At 42.2% G+C, this 20970-nt stretch overlaps 5 protein-coding genes across 7 annotated transcripts; 2 read left to right on the forward strand and 3 right to left on the reverse strand.

The window, feature by feature from the left end:
- Nucleotides 1-25: 25 nt before the first annotated feature.
- Nucleotides 26-1702, reverse strand: LOC109857760. Its single transcript, XM_020434409.1, has 3 exons — nt 1412-1702; nt 698-967; nt 26-546 (listed from the first exon to the last, which is right to left on the reverse strand). The coding sequence occupies exons 1-3, from the start codon at nt 1580-1582 to the stop codon at nt 304-306; spliced, it is 684 nt and encodes a 227-aa protein (XP_020289998.1). The 5' UTR covers nt 1583-1702; the 3' UTR covers nt 26-303.
- Nucleotides 1703-2183: 481 nt separating this feature from the next.
- Nucleotides 2184-4072, reverse strand: LOC109857743 (mediator of RNA polymerase II transcription subunit 6). Of its 2 annotated transcripts, XM_020434376.1 has the most exons (6): nt 4021-4072; nt 3346-3477; nt 3111-3270; nt 2844-3018; nt 2498-2744; nt 2184-2420 (listed from the first exon to the last, which is right to left on the reverse strand). In XM_020434376.1, the coding sequence occupies exons 2-6, from the start codon at nt 3374-3376 to the stop codon at nt 2341-2343; spliced, it is 693 nt and encodes a 230-aa protein (XP_020289965.1). In that variant the 5' UTR covers nt 3377-3477; nt 4021-4072; the 3' UTR covers nt 2184-2340. The 2 variants fall into 2 exon arrangements, with proteins under 2 accessions (XP_020289965.1, XP_020289964.1); XM_020434375.1 differs by lacking the exon at nt 4021-4072 and having other exon boundaries at nt 3346-3743.
- Nucleotides 4073-4330: 258 nt separating this feature from the next.
- Nucleotides 4331-15108, forward strand: LOC109857742 (leucine-rich repeat serine/threonine-protein kinase 1). 2 transcript variants are annotated; one of them, XM_020434373.1, is made up of 4 exons: nt 4331-4413; nt 5267-5374; nt 5442-5515; nt 5581-15108. In XM_020434373.1, the coding sequence occupies exon 4, from the start codon at nt 5589-5591 to the stop codon at nt 13038-13040; it is 7452 nt and encodes a 2483-aa protein (XP_020289962.1). In that variant the 5' UTR covers nt 4331-4413; nt 5267-5374; nt 5442-5515; nt 5581-5588; the 3' UTR covers nt 13041-15108. The 2 variants fall into 2 exon arrangements, with proteins under 2 accessions (XP_020289962.1, XP_020289963.1); XM_020434374.1 differs by lacking the exon at nt 4331-4413 and adding an exon at nt 4842-4995.
- A 54-nt stretch (nt 15109-15162) lies between these two features.
- On the reverse strand, nt 15163-16074 carry LOC109857744 (probable 28S ribosomal protein S23, mitochondrial). Its single transcript, XM_020434377.1, has 4 exons — nt 15872-16074; nt 15591-15752; nt 15401-15506; nt 15163-15330 (listed from the first exon to the last, which is right to left on the reverse strand). The coding sequence occupies exons 1-4, from the start codon at nt 15913-15915 to the stop codon at nt 15211-15213; spliced, it is 432 nt and encodes a 143-aa protein (XP_020289966.1). The 5' UTR covers nt 15916-16074; the 3' UTR covers nt 15163-15210.
- A 339-nt stretch (nt 16075-16413) lies between these two features.
- Nucleotides 16414-20964, forward strand: LOC109857749 (DNA replication licensing factor Mcm3). The gene is made up of 11 exons (XM_020434385.1): nt 16414-16630; nt 16753-16865; nt 16966-17174; nt 17349-17479; nt 17571-17809; nt 17888-18130; nt 18221-18584; nt 18728-19032; nt 19171-19321; nt 19401-19822; nt 20038-20964. Exons 1-11 carry the CDS (start codon nt 16562-16564, stop codon nt 20234-20236), a joined length of 2445 nt encoding a protein of 814 aa, XP_020289974.1. The 5' UTR covers nt 16414-16561; the 3' UTR covers nt 20237-20964.
- The last annotated feature ends 6 nt before the right edge of the window (nt 20965-20970 follow it).

A 20970-nucleotide genomic window follows, 5' to 3' on the forward strand; every position in this document is an offset into this window, starting at 1 on the left:
TGAATTTTTATCACGTCGCTTTTACTTACTTTTATTTACGTTTCTTTAATTTACTTTTGATAAGGTTAGCTTTTAAATATAAAACCTCAATTTTGCCGTTGGAGAACTTGCTTCTTTTTTTGTATGTAAATAATTGCGCGTGTTAAATTTGTTTCGCAATTCGACTGCAAATCTGGGTCAGTTCGTTTTAGAAAGACAGAATAAAAAAAAAAGACGTAAAAGAGCACATTTACATATCACATTTTTTTTACACGTCATTTATAATATATATCTTTTTTTAATACGCGCAAAAGCAATAGCTCTCTAAAACAGCGAGCGTCTCGCGTCTTGGAAAGACGACGCGAAACAGGTGCGGCCGCTCCCGCAGGCGGTCGCGCCCAGGAAGACACCGTACACCAAAGCGGTCCAGACTATCACGCCGACCGCAGCAGCCGCCAGTATCAGATGCGCTCGATGACGAACGCGATCCAGGATCCGCAGCATCCACTTGCGGTCCACCGCTCTCTCAGGAGACGCCGTGCCAGGCAAAGATGCGGTTGCTGTACTCTGGAGAACATCCAGTTATAAGCTGACTGTTCGATTATTAAAATGAAGAAATATCCGGTTCCACATCCGGTTGCTGTATTTTCTCTACAGCTCGATCAACTCACAAAGTGCGTTTTAGTCGCTGCGTTATCGTCTTATTATTTTTACTCACCTCCTCTACCGCGTCTTTCACTTCGACCATTCGCTTGACAACCAGCTTCGGCGCTTCCTCGTACGCCATCAATTCACTTTGCCTCTCTTGCGCGACGACCTCGCCTTCAATCTCGCGCACGTCACCGTACGACCCGTCGTGCACTCCGCTACATGGCTCGTGCACATTTCTGTGAGCTTGGTGAACCTCGCTGAAGGGCTCTTCGTATACTTTGGTGGACGTCATGCTCTCCGGCAATTTCTTGGTCGCGTCGATCAGAAAGCGCTCGTACTGGGGTACCAAAAAAAGTTTTCCTTGTAAAATCGCAGCTAATTGAAAATGTTACCTTCATCAGAAGTGGTACACATATAGTTTTTTCTAAGTTGACTCGTTTGAGAGAGCAAAAAACGCGCAAAAGATCAGTCCGACATATTTAACTTCTTCAAACGCGCTTCTGATTAAATGTCGTACGCCTCAATTATCGAGGACAGGTGTGGAGGAGGAGAAGGTAGAAGGAAAATCAACACACCCCACGCGCGCTTATCGCAAACGTTCCTGTGTCGCGTGTACGTACATACACGGGATGTATCTTAAAACACAAACGGGGGGAGAGAGGGAAGGGGGCCAATGTTTCTCGTGGAAACGTGCGGTTCAAAGGACGATTTTCACGCCGTTCCGAGAGCGACGTTCCGAAGGATCGATAGCATCCAATTACGGAAATGCGGGAACTCGTACCTGCATGTTCTGCAGTTTACTTATTTGCTGACGAACCAGACGGACCACCTTGCATTTCGCGTGTTGACAGTTCGCCAGAAACTCCGCGAGAATCGTCGCTCGATCGTCCTCCTGTTCGTAATCTTGCTCCAGATATCGACAGCCGGCGCACGTACGCGCATCGCACATCATCTTCGTACGTGTGCGTGAGAATCTTTCACGTGCGAAGATTGATCCGCGTGATTTAGAAGAATCATCTTTCTTGAGGAAGAATCGCCGCCGATGAGGCTGAAGGCGTGAGCGAGTCGGCTACGTACGTATAAAATTTGAACGGCGCCGATCGATGGCTTTTTCGAAGATCGCTTACATATCTATTATCTTCATATTCTAATTTATCCCGTTTAAGCATGATTTTTTTTTTAACCATTTAAAATGCAACGAACGCGTATTTGCGGAAAACGCATAAAAATGTATGTACATAATTCACCATAATTCAGCCGTGATTCTAAAATGAAATTTAATCTTCATCTGCCCGCGATTGTGATCTAAATTTAAAAATGTGCGCGGCTATTTCTTTCTCAACATTGTCTATTTAATCGAAAGATCGTGTATCCAGCGGCAATCAGGATTCAACGCTTTAATGTTAATGTACTTCGGTAGATTGATTTTTCAAACATGTGTCATCGATTATGTGAGGAAATGTAAATATTAAAAAAATTCAAAGGAGACTTCTTTTCGGAGATATAAGCATGTATATATATATATATATATATAATATTACAAATGTCTCACCCTGAGAAAAACACATAAAAATATAATACAATTTAATAATAGTAGAATTTCATTATAAAACTTAATACTTTTTTCCTCTTAACATAATCTTATAAAGACATGTATTTTTATACACATCTTAAGAAATTTATACAAATATACTTTACAGTCTTTGTTATTTAATTAATCCTAGACTTCTTTTCCGGTGGTGGTTTCATGTCTTTTTTCTCGGTTTTCACTTCCTGTTTAATCTCTATGGCTGAAATCAATTTGTCATTAACATATATTACATGAAATCACACACATATCCGAAATCACACAAAAGTATGTACGTACAAGCTTCCGTTGCCTGATGCACTGGCTTGGGAACTGGTAAAGGGAATTTGCGAGTGAGCTCTCCAAGCAACATATCCACTCTCTGTCGTTGAAACAACGAGCTAGGTTCTTCGCGCACTGGCGCTTCTTTTTTTGCAGCTAAAGCTTTTCCGTTCTTAAAATCCCAGGAATAACCTTTGCTAGAATGATATCGAGAACAACAGCTGGCTTCGTCAAACGCAGATTGCAGGTGATGAACTGCGGACAACTAATATAAAAAGAGAATATATCGGAGTAAAAAAAAAAAACATGTTTTTCATTAATATCAAATAAGATTTAAAAATATATTTTTTATCTCGAAACTTACCAATCTGGAACTCACAACGGAACCTAAGTCTGGAGCCTGATACACAACACCAGCTATGATATAATAATCGGCAACTGGTGTGGCTACAGTCGGTGAATGCCTGTGTTGTTTCCTGATTACGTACAGGATTGGTTCTTGAACGTGTAAAAGAATATATTCCAAGCCAGTCATGTTGCTGAGGAACAGAGCATAATTAACAATTGTGTTCACACAATGTTTTTGTTCTTGATTGAGGGATATTTATATATATATATATATAAAACTTACTTCAGTTGTTCAGGACTCAAACGTTGCATCTTCACTATTTCATTGTTGCAGGTTCTATCATAAAATGGATTACTTCTTTCAGAAAAATAATCCATAATGTTACTGGGATTAAGAACAGGAATCCAGGCACTGTCGTGCCACGACAAACTCAAAGGATTTTCTATAAACAGAAACCACGTGGATATCTCAATTATATAGTTCAAAGTTAATTTTTTAAATTAATAAAATTTCTTACCTTGTACCGGAGTTTTCCCGGGCATCATCATCGCAATTGATGTGATTTATTATAGTAGCAACAATAAATGACAAATATAAGTCGCGCAAATAAATGTTTACTATTTTCACTCGCACGAGAAAAGATTTGTTTCTGTATCAATATTTTCAAAAAATTGTTCAAAAATTGAGAAGCAAAAAATCCAATTTTTTGCTTCTCAATTTTTTTTATGTATCAATTAACATAAGAAGAAAAATGTTCGTAAATATTCTAAATTTTATATGGGATACTGTGCTAATTGAATATTATTCTTCTTTTCGCTTCGTAACACCACTGACGTTCTTCGATCAGCTGATTTCAACTCATTCGATTATGCGACTCTTGCGCCCTTTCTGGCACTTAACGGTAACTTTTTTTATCACCCCGAACAACCATCAGTTGATAAGTGTGTCAACAATAATTTAAATGATCTCAAAAAACGATACATTTTAAAGATTAATTTGATATACGCGTGTTGTCTATTTAAAAATTTTTAACTATACTCAAATAAGATTTTCGCCAATTATTCAAGAAATGTAATTAATTATCAGAAGGAAAGATGTCGCGCAAAACGCAGAATATTATCGACGTTTACGCCATATAAGCCAGTTCTTAATAGCGTGTATTTTTTTTTCAATAAAAGAAAAAAAAACAAACCATTGTCTATCCGCTCGGCGCGTCATTCGTTTAAAGCACTTTTATACTGCGCGATGTTCATTGCCGCAAATGTAACCTTTCTCTGTGCGCGTGCGCACTTTGCACGTACTGTACGCACTTAACGCACAGTAGTGCGTTTTGTTCACTTCCCGGCTTGTGATTCTGATGACTGTCAGTGATAGTGCCGCCGCGCGACCGCGCGCAATGGTTTATTGTTGTTGTTATTCAAGTGTCACTTGCGGCGGCGACATCGATCACTATGTGACTGCGATTACTCGAGGTCCCCGATGACGCGCGCTCGAACACCCACCGCTCCAACCTGATCGACGCGATTTCGTCGTCGACGCTGATTTCCCCGAGTTTGCTGATCCGCGCGTTAAATAAATGGGAAAGGTAATGAGAGCGTTAAAAAACCGTAACAAACCGCAAAGTGAATTACGACGATTCCGGTAATAAAGATCCGTGAAGATTCTTCGAGTGGAAAAAAATTCAGCCTTTAATTAAGTCGCAACGAAAAAACGCGTAATAAATATTTTTTTAATTTTTTCAAAAAGATGACAATGACGCAGTTTTGAGTTTATCTATTTTCAAAAGTGACAATGCGAATGTTCTTTAATAAATGTAATTTAATCTCGAATATAAAAATCTTTTTTGTGAGAAATAACAATCCAGTTTTTTATGACAAGTATTATACTGGATGGAGTGGGTGATTTAAAAATTGTTTGTCGAAAACAGTGAAAACATTCATTCAACATGTAGGATTTCACCATTCGAGGGCATTTAATTGCGCGTGTTCGCGCTTTCATTTTTTTTCCCGTGGCTCACGAACGATTAAACATGGAGGTTAGAAAACACCGATGACAGCTTTCTCACTGAATATGCATATGCATGACAGCGTGTTCACGCGTGCGCGTAAATAATCTCGCGCTAAAAATCTGAAAATCAATTCGAAATTCGTGCGAACTAACGTTTTAAGTAAGTCGAGACGTAAGAAAACAATATTGATATTTTACTAGTTTTTAAGGTTTTTAAAATTTAAATTTAGTTTAAATTTTGTAAATTAAATACTATTTTAAGTTTACAGCAAATTTGTTTTTTTGTTTTTTTTTTTTTTCTAGTTCCTGTTTTTATATTTTAAAAAGTTTGTATTTTATCAATGCACGGTACAACGAGAATGTTGACAATTTACGATAATTCGAACAAAAAAAGCAAATGAGTTTAATTCAAATCTTATTTGAAATTACAGCTGCAATTCTTACGAAGCCTCATCGAGTCGACGTAAATCCAGACTTAAAGCCTCGAAGCGTAACTACTCGATTAGGACGCATTATCTCACCAACATGTTGTATGAAAAGTACGCACAATACTTAAAGAATATTCGTAAATAAATCGACCATTAAATGCATTTGTTCTAATTGCAGAAAGTAGACAATAAACGTAGGAGATACAAACGATATTAAAATCGGCGATCATGTAACAAGATCACAAACAATTTGTAAGTGAAAGTTGTCTTACATGCTGATAATTGTTCCATTTGTACAAATATGACGCGTTTCGCAGTCCTCGCGATGGAGGATTACACGCCGATCGACGAGGACTTCCCGGGCCGGCTGCTGCACCAGGCCGCGCTCTGGGACAACGCCGAGCTGCTCGAGGACCTGCTGCGCGGCGAGCACGCGCAGTATATCAACAGCAAGGATTCGTGGGGCAGGACGCCGATGCACGCGGCCGCGATCACGGAGAACTCCCGCTGTCTGGACGTGCTGTTGACCGCCGGCGCCGATCCGAACGTCACTTGCGGCCCGCGCGGTCATCATCGCACGCCGTTGCACGTGTGCGCGGAGCACGGGCACGCCGGCAACGTGGAGAAGCTGCTGAGCTTCAACGCGGACCTCATGATCCGCGACGACGACGGCCTGCAGCCGCTCGACATCGCCGAGAAGGGCAAGCACGACTCCTGCATTCGTCTGCTGAAAGCGGGAGCGGAGAAATACGAGCTCGCCAAACAGGCGACTCACGCTTCTCTGCGCGCGGCTTGCATTCAGGGCGACACCGTAGCCGCCAGGAACATTATTCAAAGTTTGTCGACCGACTTGGAATGCGTGGTGAACATGGCACCGAACGGCGCCAACACGTTACTCTTCGTCGCCTGTGAGAGCGGACACAAGGACATCGTGCGGCTGCTGCTGGATCACGGCGCCGACTGCAGAATACATCCGGTCACCAAGTACTGTCCGCTCTACATAGCGTGCTACCACGGAAAAGTGGAGATCGTCGATCTGCTGCTTCGTCACTTCCCCAAACAGGTGCAGCAGCTCACGGTGGAACGCTGGCTGCCGATTCACGCGGCGGCGATAAACGGTCATCATCTCGTGATCGATATGCTGCTCAAATTCGAATATCCACAACACATCTTTCAGCGTTATCGCGACTCGTCCGGCGAATTCGAGTACGACCTGCCATTCGATATCAACGCGCAAGACGTCACAGGCCAGCACGCGCTCTACATCGCCAGCATGTTGGGTAACATCAGGTGTGTCGAATTACTGTTGGGTTATCGAGTGAAAGCGAGGACGACCAAGGAGGAGGACGGGGTGAGCGGCGCCCAGCAGCTTCCGGTGTCGAAACGAAAGATCTCGAGCGGCATCCAGAGGTTGATGTCGTCGTTGAATTTTCGCAGCAAAACTTCCACAGACAAGAAAGACGACAAAATGATCTACCCGACGAATCTAGATCTTTATTGTAACAACGGCAGCGAGACCGCGCTGCACGTGGCGGTTCGGGGTAGACACACCGAGGTGGTGAATGCTCTTCTTCAAGCCGGTGCGAATCTAGAGTTACCCGTGAAAATCCCGCACGATCAGAGCGATTCCGAAGGTAATTACTTGAACGTTTTGACGATCGCGTGTCAGAACCGCGACGTGAAGATCGCGGATCTGCTGCTGAAGCACGGTGCTGTCGACAACGAGTGTCGAGCGCTGAAGATCGCCGCGCAGAATCGCGACGAGGCGCTAACGGCGAAACTGCTGTCGATCAAAGCGCATCCGGACTCTGAGTACAAGATTAATAAGAAGGCGATGACCGAGTGCACGCAAAGCTCGCACTTCTCCGCCTTGTCGTCGTTCGGTCACGTCACGTACTCCGCATTATTTCCGAAGACACCGACGATGATCAACTGGCACAACCAGCAGTGTCGCCTGTCGCAAATCCGACTGCAGTGGTTGATCGACGCGGTGTTGCACGTTAATAAGAAACTAAGTCCGAAGAACAACGATCTGGTGCTCTACGCGATCACGCGAATCGATATCTCTCACAACTCCATCACCTCCGTGCCGTCCGCAATATTCTATTTGCAGAGCTTGCGTTATCTCAACATGGCACAGAATAAAATCGACACTCTCATAGCGGAGTCGAAAAATCCGAAGGACAAGCTCTGTCCGGTTTTGGAAGAAATGTATCTGCAGGATAATCGATTAGAACAGCTGCCCGAGTTCATCATGAACTTACCCGCGCTTGAGATCATGGACGTGTCCAACAACAAGCTGCAATGTCTACCCCAGAACTTGTGGCGTGCGCCCAAGTTGAAGGAACTAAACGCGTCGTTCAATCTGCTGCGCGATCTTCCAAGCCAAGCGTCGCAGAATGTCCTGAGAAAGTCTCAACGCAGCGATGAGACGCAGAACAGCACCACTTTCCGCGGACTGAGCGCCATACCGCGAATTGAATCCATGGAGTTCGACTCGTTCACGAAGATTGCGAACGCGCAGGTGATCGAGATGGAACGACCGCACGTATGGACCACTTCGGTGCAGGTGTCGGAGAAGATGAGCGACGACACGGAGAACGGTAACAAGTCGGTATTAGCGTCGTTGAACTTGGCTCACAATCTCTTCAACAGTATTCCCGTAGCTTTGCCGTGTCTGGCGGTGAGTCTCGTGCGATTAAATATGGCGTACAATTCGTTGCGTTCGATGAGTCACATTACTTCGTATCCGGCGAGTCTGAAGCAGTTGGACCTGTCGAACAACCAGATCACGCGATGGCCGAGTCTGCCGCAGATCGACAGCTCCGACAGCATGGAGCAGGCGAACACCGCCTGCTACTGTCCGATTGTAAACGCACAATCACCCGGTATTGTGCCCGGCAATCGACAGACGCCCACATCGATGCGCGACATAGTCTTACAGTCGATCTGCGTGCACAGACGACATTTGCGACTGGAGAACTTGCGTACGTTGATCCTAGCGAACAATCTGCTAAATCGCATTCAGTTGACATCGTGCGACGACGGTGAAATGCCTTACCTAGAAGAGGAAAGGGACTCCGATAGAGATTCGAAGACCGGATACTCTTCTAAACCTTACCTGCTCTTTCCCAATGTTAGTATGCTGGACATCAGTAACAATCAACTGCGCGAAATACCGCACAATATTTATGAGCTGAGCAATTTGTCGGTGCTGAACATCAGCGGCAACCACGAAATTGTCGAATTACCGCCACAGATGGGTTTGCTAGGCCGTTTATGGAATTTAAACACGCAAGGCTGCCGGCTGCAGGAACCGCTCAAATCGATGATCGAATCGAAGAAATACAAGACCATGGACGTGATCGGTTATCTGAAGTCAATTCTGGAGGACGCAAAAGCGTACGCGCGCATGAAGCTAATGATCGTCGGTATTCAGGGAATTGGCAAAACAAGTTTATTGGAACAGCTACGACAAGAAGGTGAGGTGCTAAACAAGAAGAAGGCATCCGAGCACTGGGCTAAGCGCATGGGCAATAAGAACATCAACGCGAAGACCGCCAAAGGTACGACAATCTCGACGGTTGGCGTGGACATCGGCGATTGGATCTACGAAAAAAAAGTGCGTGGACAATCGTCCCATGGACCGGTCTACTTAAGGACATGGGACTTTGGTGGTCAACGAGAATACTACGCGACACATCAGTACTTTTTGTCGAAGCGTAGTCTGTACTTGGTCGTGTGGCGAATCACGGATGGTTTCAAAGGCGTTTCCGAGATTTTCCAGTGGCTGGTAAACATCCAGAGCAGAGCACCGAACTCGCCAGTCATCATCGTTGGTACTCACTATGATGTTTCCTTTGAACATAGTGAAGGTTTGCAACAATACATTCGCGACAAGTTTATCAATGTAGTTGATGCCGAGAAATGTGGCCTGCCAAAGGTTATGGAAACCATCGAAGTGAGTTGTAAGACGCGACATAATATTAAAATGTTATGCAATCTCATCTACGACGTCGTATTTAGCCTAAGATCGCCCGGTAGCAAAGAACTACTATTGGAACAAAAAGTTCCAGCAAGTTATCTAGCTCTGGAAGACGTGGTAATTCAGCTGGCGCACGATAGAAAATTGTCCGGTTTGGATCCGGTGCTGAAGGCCGATCAATATTATGCCGCGGTCAACAACGAGCTTCAGAAGTTGCACAGATCTTTCAGAGACCCCGCCGAACTACACCAGGCGACGCTGTTTCTTCATGAGAACGGTATAATACTGCATTACGACGATGCTACGTTGAAAGATCTTTATTTCTTGGATCCGCAATGGTTGTGCGACATGCTGGCCCACGTAGTCACTATACGAGAGATCAATCCGTTCGCCAGATCTGGCATAATGAAGCTGGACGACATCCAGCACGTCTTCAAATCCTCCACGATATCATCGATCGATACTCAAGGTTACATCGTCAGTCTGCTCAATAAATTCGAAGTCGCTCTGACGTGGGACTGTCGCACGTTGCTGATACCGTCTCTCTTGCCAACTGAGGAGGACATTCTGCGTAATAATCAAATCATCAAAGTGCCTGTGAAGACACGCGGTTGGCACGTACGCGCAAAAAAGATCACGTCTCCTATGTTCACATGCTTGGGTGCGACACCCGGTGACAATAAGAGCAATGCTGAATGCGTGCTCACGTCGAGAGGGCAGCCCGACTGTTCCGTTACCAGATTATTGCTCATGTCATATTTCCCCAGCGGTTTCTGGTCTCGTTTGATAACTCGCATTCTCGCCGATGACGCTATCGTTGAGATTGTTATGTCCTTTCTGGCGCCGTTCAAGGATTTTGTTGACGACAATATCTTTGCCAGTTTGTTGGATTTGCAAGCGGAGTGGGTGCTTTGGCAGACGGGACTCGAGCTGCGATACTCGGGAATTATCTTGCTGCGTCTGAAGGAAGTCAATTACAACATGAAGAATTCTCCGTACGATTACAGACAATTCAAATTCAAACTCAAACAAGATGGTATTTGGTGCACGGTAGACCTGAAGAATTCCGCTATTCTTGAAATTTGGTTTCCGGTGGACACATTGGTAATTAAGCAGCCTATCATGTCCGATTCCGTGGATGAGGAGCCGATGGGTTACCAGGCAATTGTAGTCGAGCCGCGACCCGAAAGTATGCCGCAACTGATGGCGCTGATTGTCGATCACATTGATATTCTACTCGAGGACTGGTATCCCACGTTAGGCACACGCTTTGTTCACACGTCGGAGGGCAAGTTGCTGGTCACGAGGCTAATACCGTGTCCGCGCTGTTTACTTGGCAACACCGAGAACGGAGACGGCGAGTCGAGTGACAGCGACGGTCGTCTGATCGAGGATATACAGAAATATTGCGCAGTAAATCGCGCCGAGCGACAAAGCCAGGATAGCTACAAATCTGACGGTGATAGCGGCGTTGGTTATGACAGTCTAACGTCTAGCAGAATGCCATCGCTCGAAGGACATCCGGACATGTCGCGGCAGCAAAGCACCTCGCATTTCGAGAGCACTCTTGCTTACTCTTGGATGGTAGAAGAATGCATACTGGCGGCGTACAGCAACAAGCCCATCAGCTGTCCGCGACATTCGGAAATTCCGTTGTCGCATGTCGCGCCTGATATTATCTTCATGGATTTGGGGGTCAAACATCTGATCAAGTCGGAGGATCTAAAACGTGGCAAATTGCTAGGTCGTGGCGCCTTCGGTTTCGTCTTCCGCGGCAGTTGTCGACTGCCGGGTACGCATGTACGCGCTGACGTAGCCATCAAGATGCTGCAGCCAGTTTCACCAGGCCCGAACTCCACGCAGTCGGCAATTCTCGCGTACAAGGCGTCGCAGAGCAAGTGGGATCGCGATCCATTACAGTATGCCTGCAAAGCCTATTGCATGGCACGTCAGGAACTCAACATACTGCTAACACTCAGGCACGCTAATATCGTTCCGTTGATCGGCATAGTTGTTAGTCCATTGGCTCTTGTATTGGATCTCGCTCCTCAGGGAGCATTGGACGGCGTCTTGAAGAATTATCGTCGCTCCGGTGCCAAACTGGATCCCTACACGTTACAAGCGATAATTCTGCAAGTCGCTAAGGCGATAGAATACCTGCACCAACAGCACGTTATCTATCGCGATCTCAAATCGGAGAACGTGTTGGTGTGGCAGATGCCGTTGCCGTTTCAAGAGAGTCCGGAACTGGTGCACGTCAAGGTTGCCGATTACGGTATCTCGCGACTGACACTACCTACGGGAGCGAAAGGATTCGGTGGCACGGAAGGCTTTATGGCGCCTGAGATAATCAAGTACAACGGCGAGGAAGAATATACGGAGAAAGTTGACTCGTTTTCGTTCGGCATGTTTATTTACGAGCTGATCACGCTGCGCCAGCCGTTCGAGGGTCACGAAGCAGTGAAGGAGTGCATTCTGGAAGGTGGCCGACCGCCACTCATGTATCGCGAAACCTTTCATCCGTGCTACGCACTCGATCTGATGGTTATATGTTGGGCGCAGAACCCAAAGGATCGACCGACAGCCAGTCAGATAGTTTCGATCGCTTCCGCGCCCGAGTTCACGCACCTGATAGACGTTACCTTGCTGACGGAACGCACGCAGGTGACAGCAGTCACCATGACGAACTGCAGTGGCAACAACAGTCAGAGCGATGCAGTGGACAGTCTGAACGGGGACGAGATCTGGTTCGGTCACAACAACGGTGAGGTGGATATGCTACTAGGAACCCAGAAGGGCTGGCTTCGTCACATACGCATCGAGACACCGGTAATTCCGTACGCTATGTGCGGCGTAGATGGCTACATCTGGATTGGCGATAATGTCGGCCAAGTACATGTCTATCTGTGTGGCAACTTTGGCTGCGTAGCCAGCCACAGTTTGGAAGCAGATCACAGCAAGGAATCCAAGGTAATCGGATTGATCCATCTGGAACAGCTGAAACAGTTCGCTGTGGCGTTGCACAGCGGTCGGATCTTCTTACTATCCAACTCGTTTACGCAAATCAAGAAGACAGAAATCACCGGCGGTGCGGAAACGACGCGCCAAGGCGCTGATATCAAGACCTACTCGCTAGCGGCGGTCTGTCGAAAAAGACGTGTGTTAGAACTCTGGGTTGGCCAGAGTTTCGGACGAATATCCGTTTACACGTTGAAAGACGGCAATCTGGTCGACACGGTGCAGCTGTCTCATTGCACCGGCACGGTCGGCGACGCCGCCATGCGAAATCTCTTCGCCACGTATCTGACTAGCGCGATGGTTGAGAACTTTGTCTTCTCGTACACGTATCCAGGCTGCGTGGTATATCAATGGGACGTGGAAAGTCGACAGATTGTCAACAAACTCGATATGTCCAAACTAGTACCGTGCTCCGAGAGTCTCAAATCTATCTCGATCGAAGAGAATCTATCAACGGAGAAGTGCCAGGTGACCGCGCTCGAAGCTAGCGCCGGTCAGCTGTACATCGGCACTACCTGGGGCTGCATCGTCGTCGCCGAGTGCGGTACTTTACGGCCCGTCACTGTGTTTCGTCCATTCGAGGGCAAGGTCTGTCAGATCGTGTCCTTCAAATCTGTCGACAAGAAGAAGGCGGTGCTGGCTACCGTCGGCCAAGGTTACCGCAGCCTTATCGCACGATACGCCGATTTTCCTCTGAAGAATTTGGAAAACGAAGAACTCAGACACAGCATGTACACCTTACTGTGGCGATCAGAGAACTGGTCGGCTGCTTGATTCCCACGGAGATCTTAAGATCCGCAGCTTTCTTCCGACGAATAATTTCCGTCGCAATGAGATTCTCAGTTAGTGCCAATGTAGAAGATATTACAAATCACGTACTGAACCGGTCTGAAGAAAGGTGGAATCGTCGTGCTAAACCAAAAAAAAAACTTTACCGGAAGTGCTTAAGTGGGGAGTGCGTAACGACACTGCTCGGCGAATCTTATACGTCCACTATATTATTATAGTACAGTACAATGGATATTCCGTGCGAAACGGTGCTCGAGGATGAAAATCATATTCCCGTGAAATTATGATGAAATAAAGAAACGCATTTTTTTCTTTGTTTCGAGAAATATGTCGAGGGAGTGATAAAGGAATATCCCGTATATCACGTTACGAGCTGATTCTTTAGTTCGTCCAGCTTGCAGGAATTATCAGTCAGATGTAAGAGAAATATAATACACATACACACACACACACACACTTTTATTTTGTATAAAACTAAATGCTCTAAGTACTCTAGAATAAGTTTCTGCTCGGTGATTTGTGATAGAACACCGCGCGATATATACTCGCGCGTTATTTAAATGATTAAGTAAACGCTTTAAACTCTGAAATATAGAACAAAGGAGATGATCTGGGATTTGAATACAGTTTGTTTCATCATTGTGGGACAAGAATAAACAATAAAATAAAAGGTAACTTGGGCATCTCTTCAATTGATATTAATCATATTAGCCGTTAGATATTAAAGAGCTATTTTTAGCACCATTACAAATTTTTTGATAACATTGTTTAATACATCAATTAAAGCATCGATGAAAGTCTGTCGTCGCTGATGGCTAAACTTTCATCGTCTTCAATTGATACAAATTTCTGTAGAATCATGGTCGTATATCTTTCCGTGAGACTCAGATGCATCACGTCCAAAGTAATAATCTTTCGAATATAGTATATATCAAGAAATATGTAAAACTTAATTTAAGATTCAAAGAGGTTGTGGGACATGCTTAATACGTTGCATGTTATTACACGTAACAATATGAAGATACACACGTAACACTACAAGATAAACACGTTGAACACATTTTGATCCATTTTGCTCAATTAAAAAACTTTTCTTTCTCTCGCGATTTAATCACACAAAAATAAATTAATTGTATTTCAAAATAATATATGTGTGATATACGTACATATGAAATTATTTTCAATTATGTGACGCTCTCTAATTGTCAAGAATTGTCTTTGTCAATAAGATGAGATTTTTTTTTTATGGGAAATCTCTTATTTAGTCGATATTCGTCCCTTCTCGATACGTAAACACTCTTTAAAATAGTTCTTTTATTTTTTTTGTTTTTTTTTTTAGATCGTAACATAATAAAGCGAGCAATATACAATATTTATACACGTATTGTAATGCATTTCAACAAAAACCGGTATTTATAGAAACCGAGTGAAAAATCAGTTCCAGAGAAAATGTAAGAGCGACCGTAAATCCTTTCCGATAACGTATGATGCGTTGTTATTTATTCTCGAATCAGCACGTTTAGCGTATTATCGCGGTAGCTTTGACTCATATATAATTGTGTTTTATACTTAGCTTTAATTAATACTCGTACCTGTGCAGCGCGTCAAGCGACCAAGTGATATACAATGCAGCTTGCATCCCCCCTTTTTCTACTACGATGACGTTTATTACGACAAAAGTGGAAATTGTATATCATCCGCTACATATACAATAATCTCAAAATTAATATGCCTTGAAATACGGCAAGTCATTACTGTTGTAAAAATATTCCTCTATATCTTATATTAGGATTTTAAATTTTAAATGAGTGATCTCCGATATATAAGTTAGGATTACATCAATGTAAAATTCATGTTTAACTACTCATTGTGAAGATTATATTGCATTAGGTTGTGTCATCTTATTTACTCATTCATTATTTACTCATCGTCAACTCAAATTATTAACTTTGTCCGAACTCAACATTGTTATTTAATGTATTGATTGTCACAAAATATAAACTGTTGTTGAAAAAAATTCGTTGTTATTTACTTTTATATTACTACCGCATGTTGGCGATTAATGCAAATTATTTTTATGTAACTGTAATCAAAAAGACATTCTAACTATTATTTAACAATAAAATTTTTATTTACAATAACATATTTTGTTATATCAGTTAGAACTACTCGACGATTCACTTTCTATTTTCTTTAAATTCAGTTTTGCTTCTACCTGTGAACTATAATGTTGTATTGCTTGTGTATAAGCATCATTTTCCGATAATCCTTCTTCCTATAAATTACATACAATTTTAAAAGAGTTTCTGTTAACTTTTTGATCAAGTTGTTTAAAATATACTTACCTCTTTGATAGTTCTGTACATAGACAGAAAATTTTGTGTTGCAGACTTTGTATTTTTATCTGTCAAATTAGTAGATGGTATATAACTTTGATCTTTGTGAAACCTTCTGCAAAAGCAAATATTGTGCTCACAAATATAAGAAAGCTTTACACTTAATGTTTATTACAATGAATACGGAATAAAATCTTACGCTCGAATAATATCCTCTTCATAAAAGATAGGCTGGATAGGTTTCTTTGGCAGTTTTCTGTCATATCTAGGCTCATATTTTGGAGGAAAAGCCTCGTATATTGCTAGCCATATAGGTCTGTCTTCTTCTTTGATGGCTTTGCCCTTTAATAACGACGTAACTCTGAAATCCATTAAGAAATAAATAACGGAGGAACTTGTAAATGTCTTTCAATCTTTATTCGCGAAACTTGATTGACTGATCAAACTTGTAAAACCATTTTATAAATCATGAAGACATACCTGCTATATATTGTGCCAATTTTCTCCAATCTACTTTGTGCCATATCGTGTTTCTTTTGTAATGTAACACTTGTGAAAAAGATGAAAATTTGAATTGTGTAAAAACGTAAACTAACGTAAACTTCTCCTCTTGTATACTTTCCAACAGAGAGAAGCCTGAGAGCGGCCACGGCCAGAGTTTCTGCGATAGCTTTTCATGGACATGGTTCTATTCCGTGCTATGAGAACACGTGGTGGGAATACGCACACAAGCGAGACCGTTGTCCGTGTGCGCTCGTGGAAGAGTGCAACATATTATGTCGATGAATGACGGTTCTCGCTTGTGTGCGTATCCCCACCACGTCGGTGTTCTCATAGCACGGAATAGAACCATGTCCACGTTTGACATGGCTACGTAGTTGCTAATGTGCACCACCCATGGACATTGCGCTGGCTTACAGAGCGGAAAAGCGATTACTTATTCTCTTATAGGCTTGGCCGCTCTCAGTCTTTTCTCTGATTCTACTTTTTGAAGTGATACCTCAATTATCAACTAAAGTGCTAGTGTCTTTTTCTATGTAACTGTTGGTCATATGATTTCTTTCCCGCTCAAATGACAGAATTTGTTCGGTTTGTATGTGTCGTTTAAAGCTTTGTTGAGTACTTGTATATGATCGTGTGGCATACAGCAAATAATTTTACAACATAAAAATGGATACGGAGATTGATCAGCATTTACAACTAATAACACGCGAATACATCGATTTCTTGGATGATGCGGTAGGTAATTTAGTGATCCATCTTTAGTGTTAAGAACGGTTAAATTGTTGTGTTTACAATATATTTATTTGTCTTTATAACTGTGTATTGTAATATTGTGGTTTAATGATTTAATTACGCAGGAGGATCAGGGCATATATGCCACAGCTGTTAAAAACATGATTCAGGAAAATAAATATAGATTGGTTGTTAATGTCAATGACTTGAGAAGGAAAAATCCCAATCGTACCGCAAGGTAACAATTATATCTTTTTACTGCTTAACAGGTATAACACAAATTTTGTGCATAAAAGTTTGAAGATACATATAACAATTATATTACAATTATGTTACAGTTTGCTTAATAATTCCTTTGTGGAACAACTGGCGTTTCAAAATGCTTTGTATCAATATGTCTCAAATGTAGATATCGATTTTGCAAAACAACAAAAAGAGTTCTTTGTTGCTTTTGAAGGAAGCTTTGGAAATAAGCATGTTACATCAAGAACACTCACCTCTCGTTATTTGGGTAACTTGGTGTGTATGGAAGGAATTGTTACAAAATGCAAGTATTTAAAGAAAAATATCAAATTGTTTTAATTTGGAATTTTTAAGAATTACTTTTTATATGCGTCTAATTATGTTTAATAGCTTTATTTAAATCATTTGTCGAGAATATATATATATATTTTTTTTTAAATTTTTATAGATCAATAAAAATAAATAATATCTATTGCAGGTTCACACGTACGACCAAAAGTTGTGAGAAGTGTCCATTATTGCGATGTAACTAAAACAGTCTTGGAGAGAGCGTATTCAGATTTAACTTCCTTGGAAGCTTTTCCTCATTCTGCTATTTATCCAACTACTGTAATTATAATATATATATATATATATAATTTTTACATTTTTTAACTATATATATATGAAGATTTTTGAAAAATTTACTCTTATATTACAGGATGAACAAGGTAACGCTTTAGAAACGGAATTTGGTTTGTCGACTTACAAAGACCATCAGACACTTACTATACAGGAGATGCCAGAGAAAGCTCCGGCCGGTCAGTTGCCACGAAGCGTGGATGTAATCTGCGACAATGATTTGGTAGATATGTGCAAGCCTGGGGATCGAGTGCAGATTGTCGGAAATTATCGATGTCTTCCAGGAAAACACGGTGGATATACAACTGGAACTTTTAGGTATTAGCAATTTAGAATTGTTCTCCAATTTAATTGTTTGTTTTCTTTTAAAAATTTGCTATAAAAATTCTTACAAAGGACTGTCCTCATCGCCAACAATATAATGGAGCTGGACCAGGACAAAAATCTTATGATCTCTCACGAGGACGTAGCGATGTGCAAGAAATTGGCAAAACACAATCCTTGTAAAAATATTTTTGAACTCCTCGCTAAGTCTCTCGCTCCGTCTATACACGGTCATGAGTACATAAAGAAGGCGATTCTGTGTCTGCTCTTGGGTGGAGTGGAGAAGGTCTTGCCAAATGGTACGAGATTGCGAGGGTAAGATTTTACCGAATCTCTCACGAACTATTTATTAACGATTGTCCCCTGGCGCGTACTAACGAGAACATTTCTCTCTTTACGTTGTAGAGATATAAATATGTTGCTTATTGGCGATCCGTCGGTTGCAAAATCGCAGTTATTGCGTTACGTGTTGTGTACTGCTCCACGTGCAATTTCAACCACCGGAAGAGGATCTTCCGGTGTCGGTCTGACGGCGGCAGTTACGGTCGATCAGGAAACCGGTGAACGCAGATTAGAAGCAGGCGCGATGGTCTTGGCAGATCGCGGCGTTATCTGCATAGACGAATTCGACAAGATGTCGGATATTGATAGAACGGCGATACACGAGGTGATGGAACAAGGTAGAATCACAATCGCCAAAGCGGGTATTCACGCCAGCCTGAACGCGCGTTGCTCGGTATTAGCAGCTGCGAATCCCGTATATGGAAGAGTAAGTTTCCGATCTTCCCGAAGCTATAGTTGGAATTATTTTTGATGTTTTGCAATGAGAAATCGAAAAAGTTAAATGTTTTTCCGACAAGCTAGGTTTACTTATATATATATATATATATATATTTTTTTTTTTTTTTTTAGTATGATCAATACAAAACGCCTATGGAAAATATTGGCCTGCAAGATTCTCTACTATCGCGTTTCGATCTGCTCTTCGTTATGCTGGACGTACAAGATTCGGATCAGGATCACGTAATCAGCGATCACGTCGTGAGAATGCATCGGTACAGAAATCCTTCGGAACAGGACGGCGAGGCTTTGAGCTTGGGTTCGAAGTTGGACATGTTAACGACGAAGAATACGGATGACGCGGCCAATGAAGAGGCGCAGAATCAAATTTATCAGAAATATGATCCGCTTCTGCACGGACAAACGCGTTCCAAAAAGTATGTTAAATTTAATTCTTATACGCATTACGTGCTTTTTTAACTTAACTTCGCTGCGAACTTTGACTTCATAGTTTAAACAACATTAAACGTATATGATTTTTATATTAAATGTGATTTTTCGAATTCTTCTCTCAGCGATCAGATTTTGACCGTACAGTTTATGAGAAAGTACATTCACATCGCTCGATGCATGAAGCCAAGACTCACGGAAGAGGCCAGCTCCGTTATCGCGGAAGAATACTCGAAACTTCGCTCGGAAGACATAGTAGAGTCCGACGTTGCGAGAGTAAGTGGTATTGTGTTTTTTACGATTACGCGAAAACAAAGCCCATGCGTGATCGCAAGTGTTTCCGTACAATTCACAGACTCAACCGGTGACCGCGAGAACTTTGGAGACGCTGATTCGATTGGCGACAGCGCATGCGAAGGCACGACTTTCAAAGTACGTGGAAAGTGAGGACGCACATGCCGCGATAGAGCTGGTGCAGTACGCCTATTTCAAACGTGTGCTCGAAAAGGACAAGAGGAAACGACGACGTCACGATAGCAACGTATCTGAGGATGAGGTCGAAGAGAGCAGACAAACGAAACGCAAGAAGACTACGAGAAATACTGATGATCCGTACGAGTACGACAGCGATGACGACCACATCGAAGTGGCGACGCGGATAACTAGGGCGCGTTCACAAAAATCTACCACCACACAGAAATCTACGTCGCCGAGCCCCATGGAGACCGAGAGTGCGCAAACGTCTGTTCCGGAAAAACCCACTATCACAGAGGACAGGTAAAAACAATTCCAAAAAAAAAAAAAAAAAAAGAGACAATCTTAAAAACTAACTCTTTGTCACAAATAAAAGCGGCACGTGTAACTCTTTGCGTCTTAAATACTTGAAATATGTCTTTCATATTATCTAATAATTTAAAAAAAAAAAAAAAAAAAAAAAAAAAAAAAAAAAAAAAAAAAAAAAAACTCATCCCTTATTTTAATTCTGATTACAGACTTGCAATTTTCAAATCATCGTTAAATAAGTTGTTCCAAGACAGACGAATTCAAATGATTCCGTTGAGAGAAGTTACCGATTATTTGAACACAGAGCGCGCTCTGAATTTCACGTCGAACGAGATTGACGCCGCTATCAACGCTATGACGGACGCAAACCAAATCATGGCCGCGGACGATAATATTTTTCTGATATAAAATATTTCTCCATACGCAGTACGTTATAATTTTATACAATTAAAGATGATTACCATTTTTTTTTTTTTTTTTTAATATTAACTTATTGGTTGGATCGCGAAGATGAGACTTCCGAGATCGCTCCTCATATTTTTTAACACCAACGAACGATTCACGATTTTATATGTAGCTGCAACAAATGATCTTCAGGTGTAATTCAGTACGATAATATCTGATTTGTACATGCACGCAGTTGCATGCAACACTTAAAAAAAAATATATACATATTTTTCTATGCGCAAATCGTGTTTGCATTTAAGGTTCCTCGCGATATCTCGCGGCTATCTTCGATTTTGTGACGTCAGAATGAGACCCCAACATCGCCAAAGTTTCGCGCACTTTATTTAAAAAGTACACATTTCTGTAAAATACAAACGTATTAGACTATTAGAGTGCATTTGTATAAAAATATACACCGTAGGGTTTTCTTTTGATTTAACACAAAAAACCAGATCGGTAAAATCGAATCGAAAAATATGAAGCTTTTGCAGCGTGTCACACGCGGTTTCGTGTTAAAAGAAAAGCGTGTGTGGTATAATTTTACGAGCTCTGTCGATTCCACGTGTGTTTATAAAAAAAAAAGTGCTTTTTTATTTTCAGAAAAAGTGCGCAAAACTTTGATTCTTCGTCGCTTCTGAAACGTCATAAAATCGAAGACGGTCGCGATACATCAACCTTAACTAAATCAGTTCAGT

Source organism: Pseudomyrmex gracilis, unplaced genomic scaffold (genome assembly GCF_002006095.1).
Source record: "Pseudomyrmex gracilis isolate BER0280 unplaced genomic scaffold, ASM200609v1 scaffold_170, whole genome shotgun sequence".
Taxonomy (NCBI): domain Eukaryota; kingdom Metazoa; phylum Arthropoda; class Insecta; order Hymenoptera; family Formicidae; genus Pseudomyrmex; species Pseudomyrmex gracilis.

Coding starts and splice junctions, on each gene's coding strand:
- LOC109857743 (XM_020434376.1), bottom strand. CDS start 3,376: ATGATGATGCCCGGGAAAACTCCGGTACAAG. Junction 3,019..3,110: donor TTGAGTCCTGAACAACTGAA/GTAAGTTTTATA, acceptor TCTGTTCCTCAG/CAACATGACTGGCTTGGAAT. Junction 2,421..2,497: donor GCATCAGGCAACGGAAGCTT/GTACGTACATAC, acceptor AATTGATTTCAG/CCATAGAGATTAAACAGGAA.
- LOC109857749 (XM_020434385.1), top strand. CDS start 16,562: ATGGATACGGAGATTGATCAGCATTTACAACTAATAACACGCGAATAC. Junction 16,631..16,752: donor TCGATTTCTTGGATGATGCG/GTAGGTAATTTA, acceptor TTAATTACGCAG/GAGGATCAGGGCATATATGC. Junction 17,480..17,570: donor CTGCTATTTATCCAACTACT/GTAATTATAATA, acceptor CTTATATTACAG/GATGAACAAGGTAACGCTTT.
- LOC109857744 (XM_020434377.1), bottom strand. CDS start 15,915: ATGGCACAAAGTAGATTGGAGAAAATTGGCACAATATATAGCAG. Junction 15,507..15,590: donor GAAGAGGATATTATTCGAGC/GTAAGATTTTAT, acceptor TTGCTTTTGCAG/AAGGTTTCACAAAGATCAAA. Junction 15,331..15,400: donor TGTACAGAACTATCAAAGAG/GTAAGTATATTT, acceptor TGTAATTTATAG/GAAGAAGGATTATCGGAAAA.
- LOC109857760 (XM_020434409.1), bottom strand. CDS start 1,582: ATGATGTGCGATGCGCGTACGTGCGCCGGCTGTCGATATCTGGAGCAA. Junction 968..1,411: donor GTAAACTGCAGAACATGCAG/GTACGAGTTCCC, acceptor TTGGTACCCCAG/TACGAGCGCTTTCTGATCGA. Junction 547..697: donor TGAAAGACGCGGTAGAGGAG/GTGAGTAAAAAT, acceptor GATGTTCTCCAG/AGTACAGCAACCGCATCTTT.
- LOC109857742 (XM_020434373.1), top strand. CDS start 5,589: ATGGAGGATTACACGCCGATCGACGAGGACTTCCCGGGCCGGCTGCTG.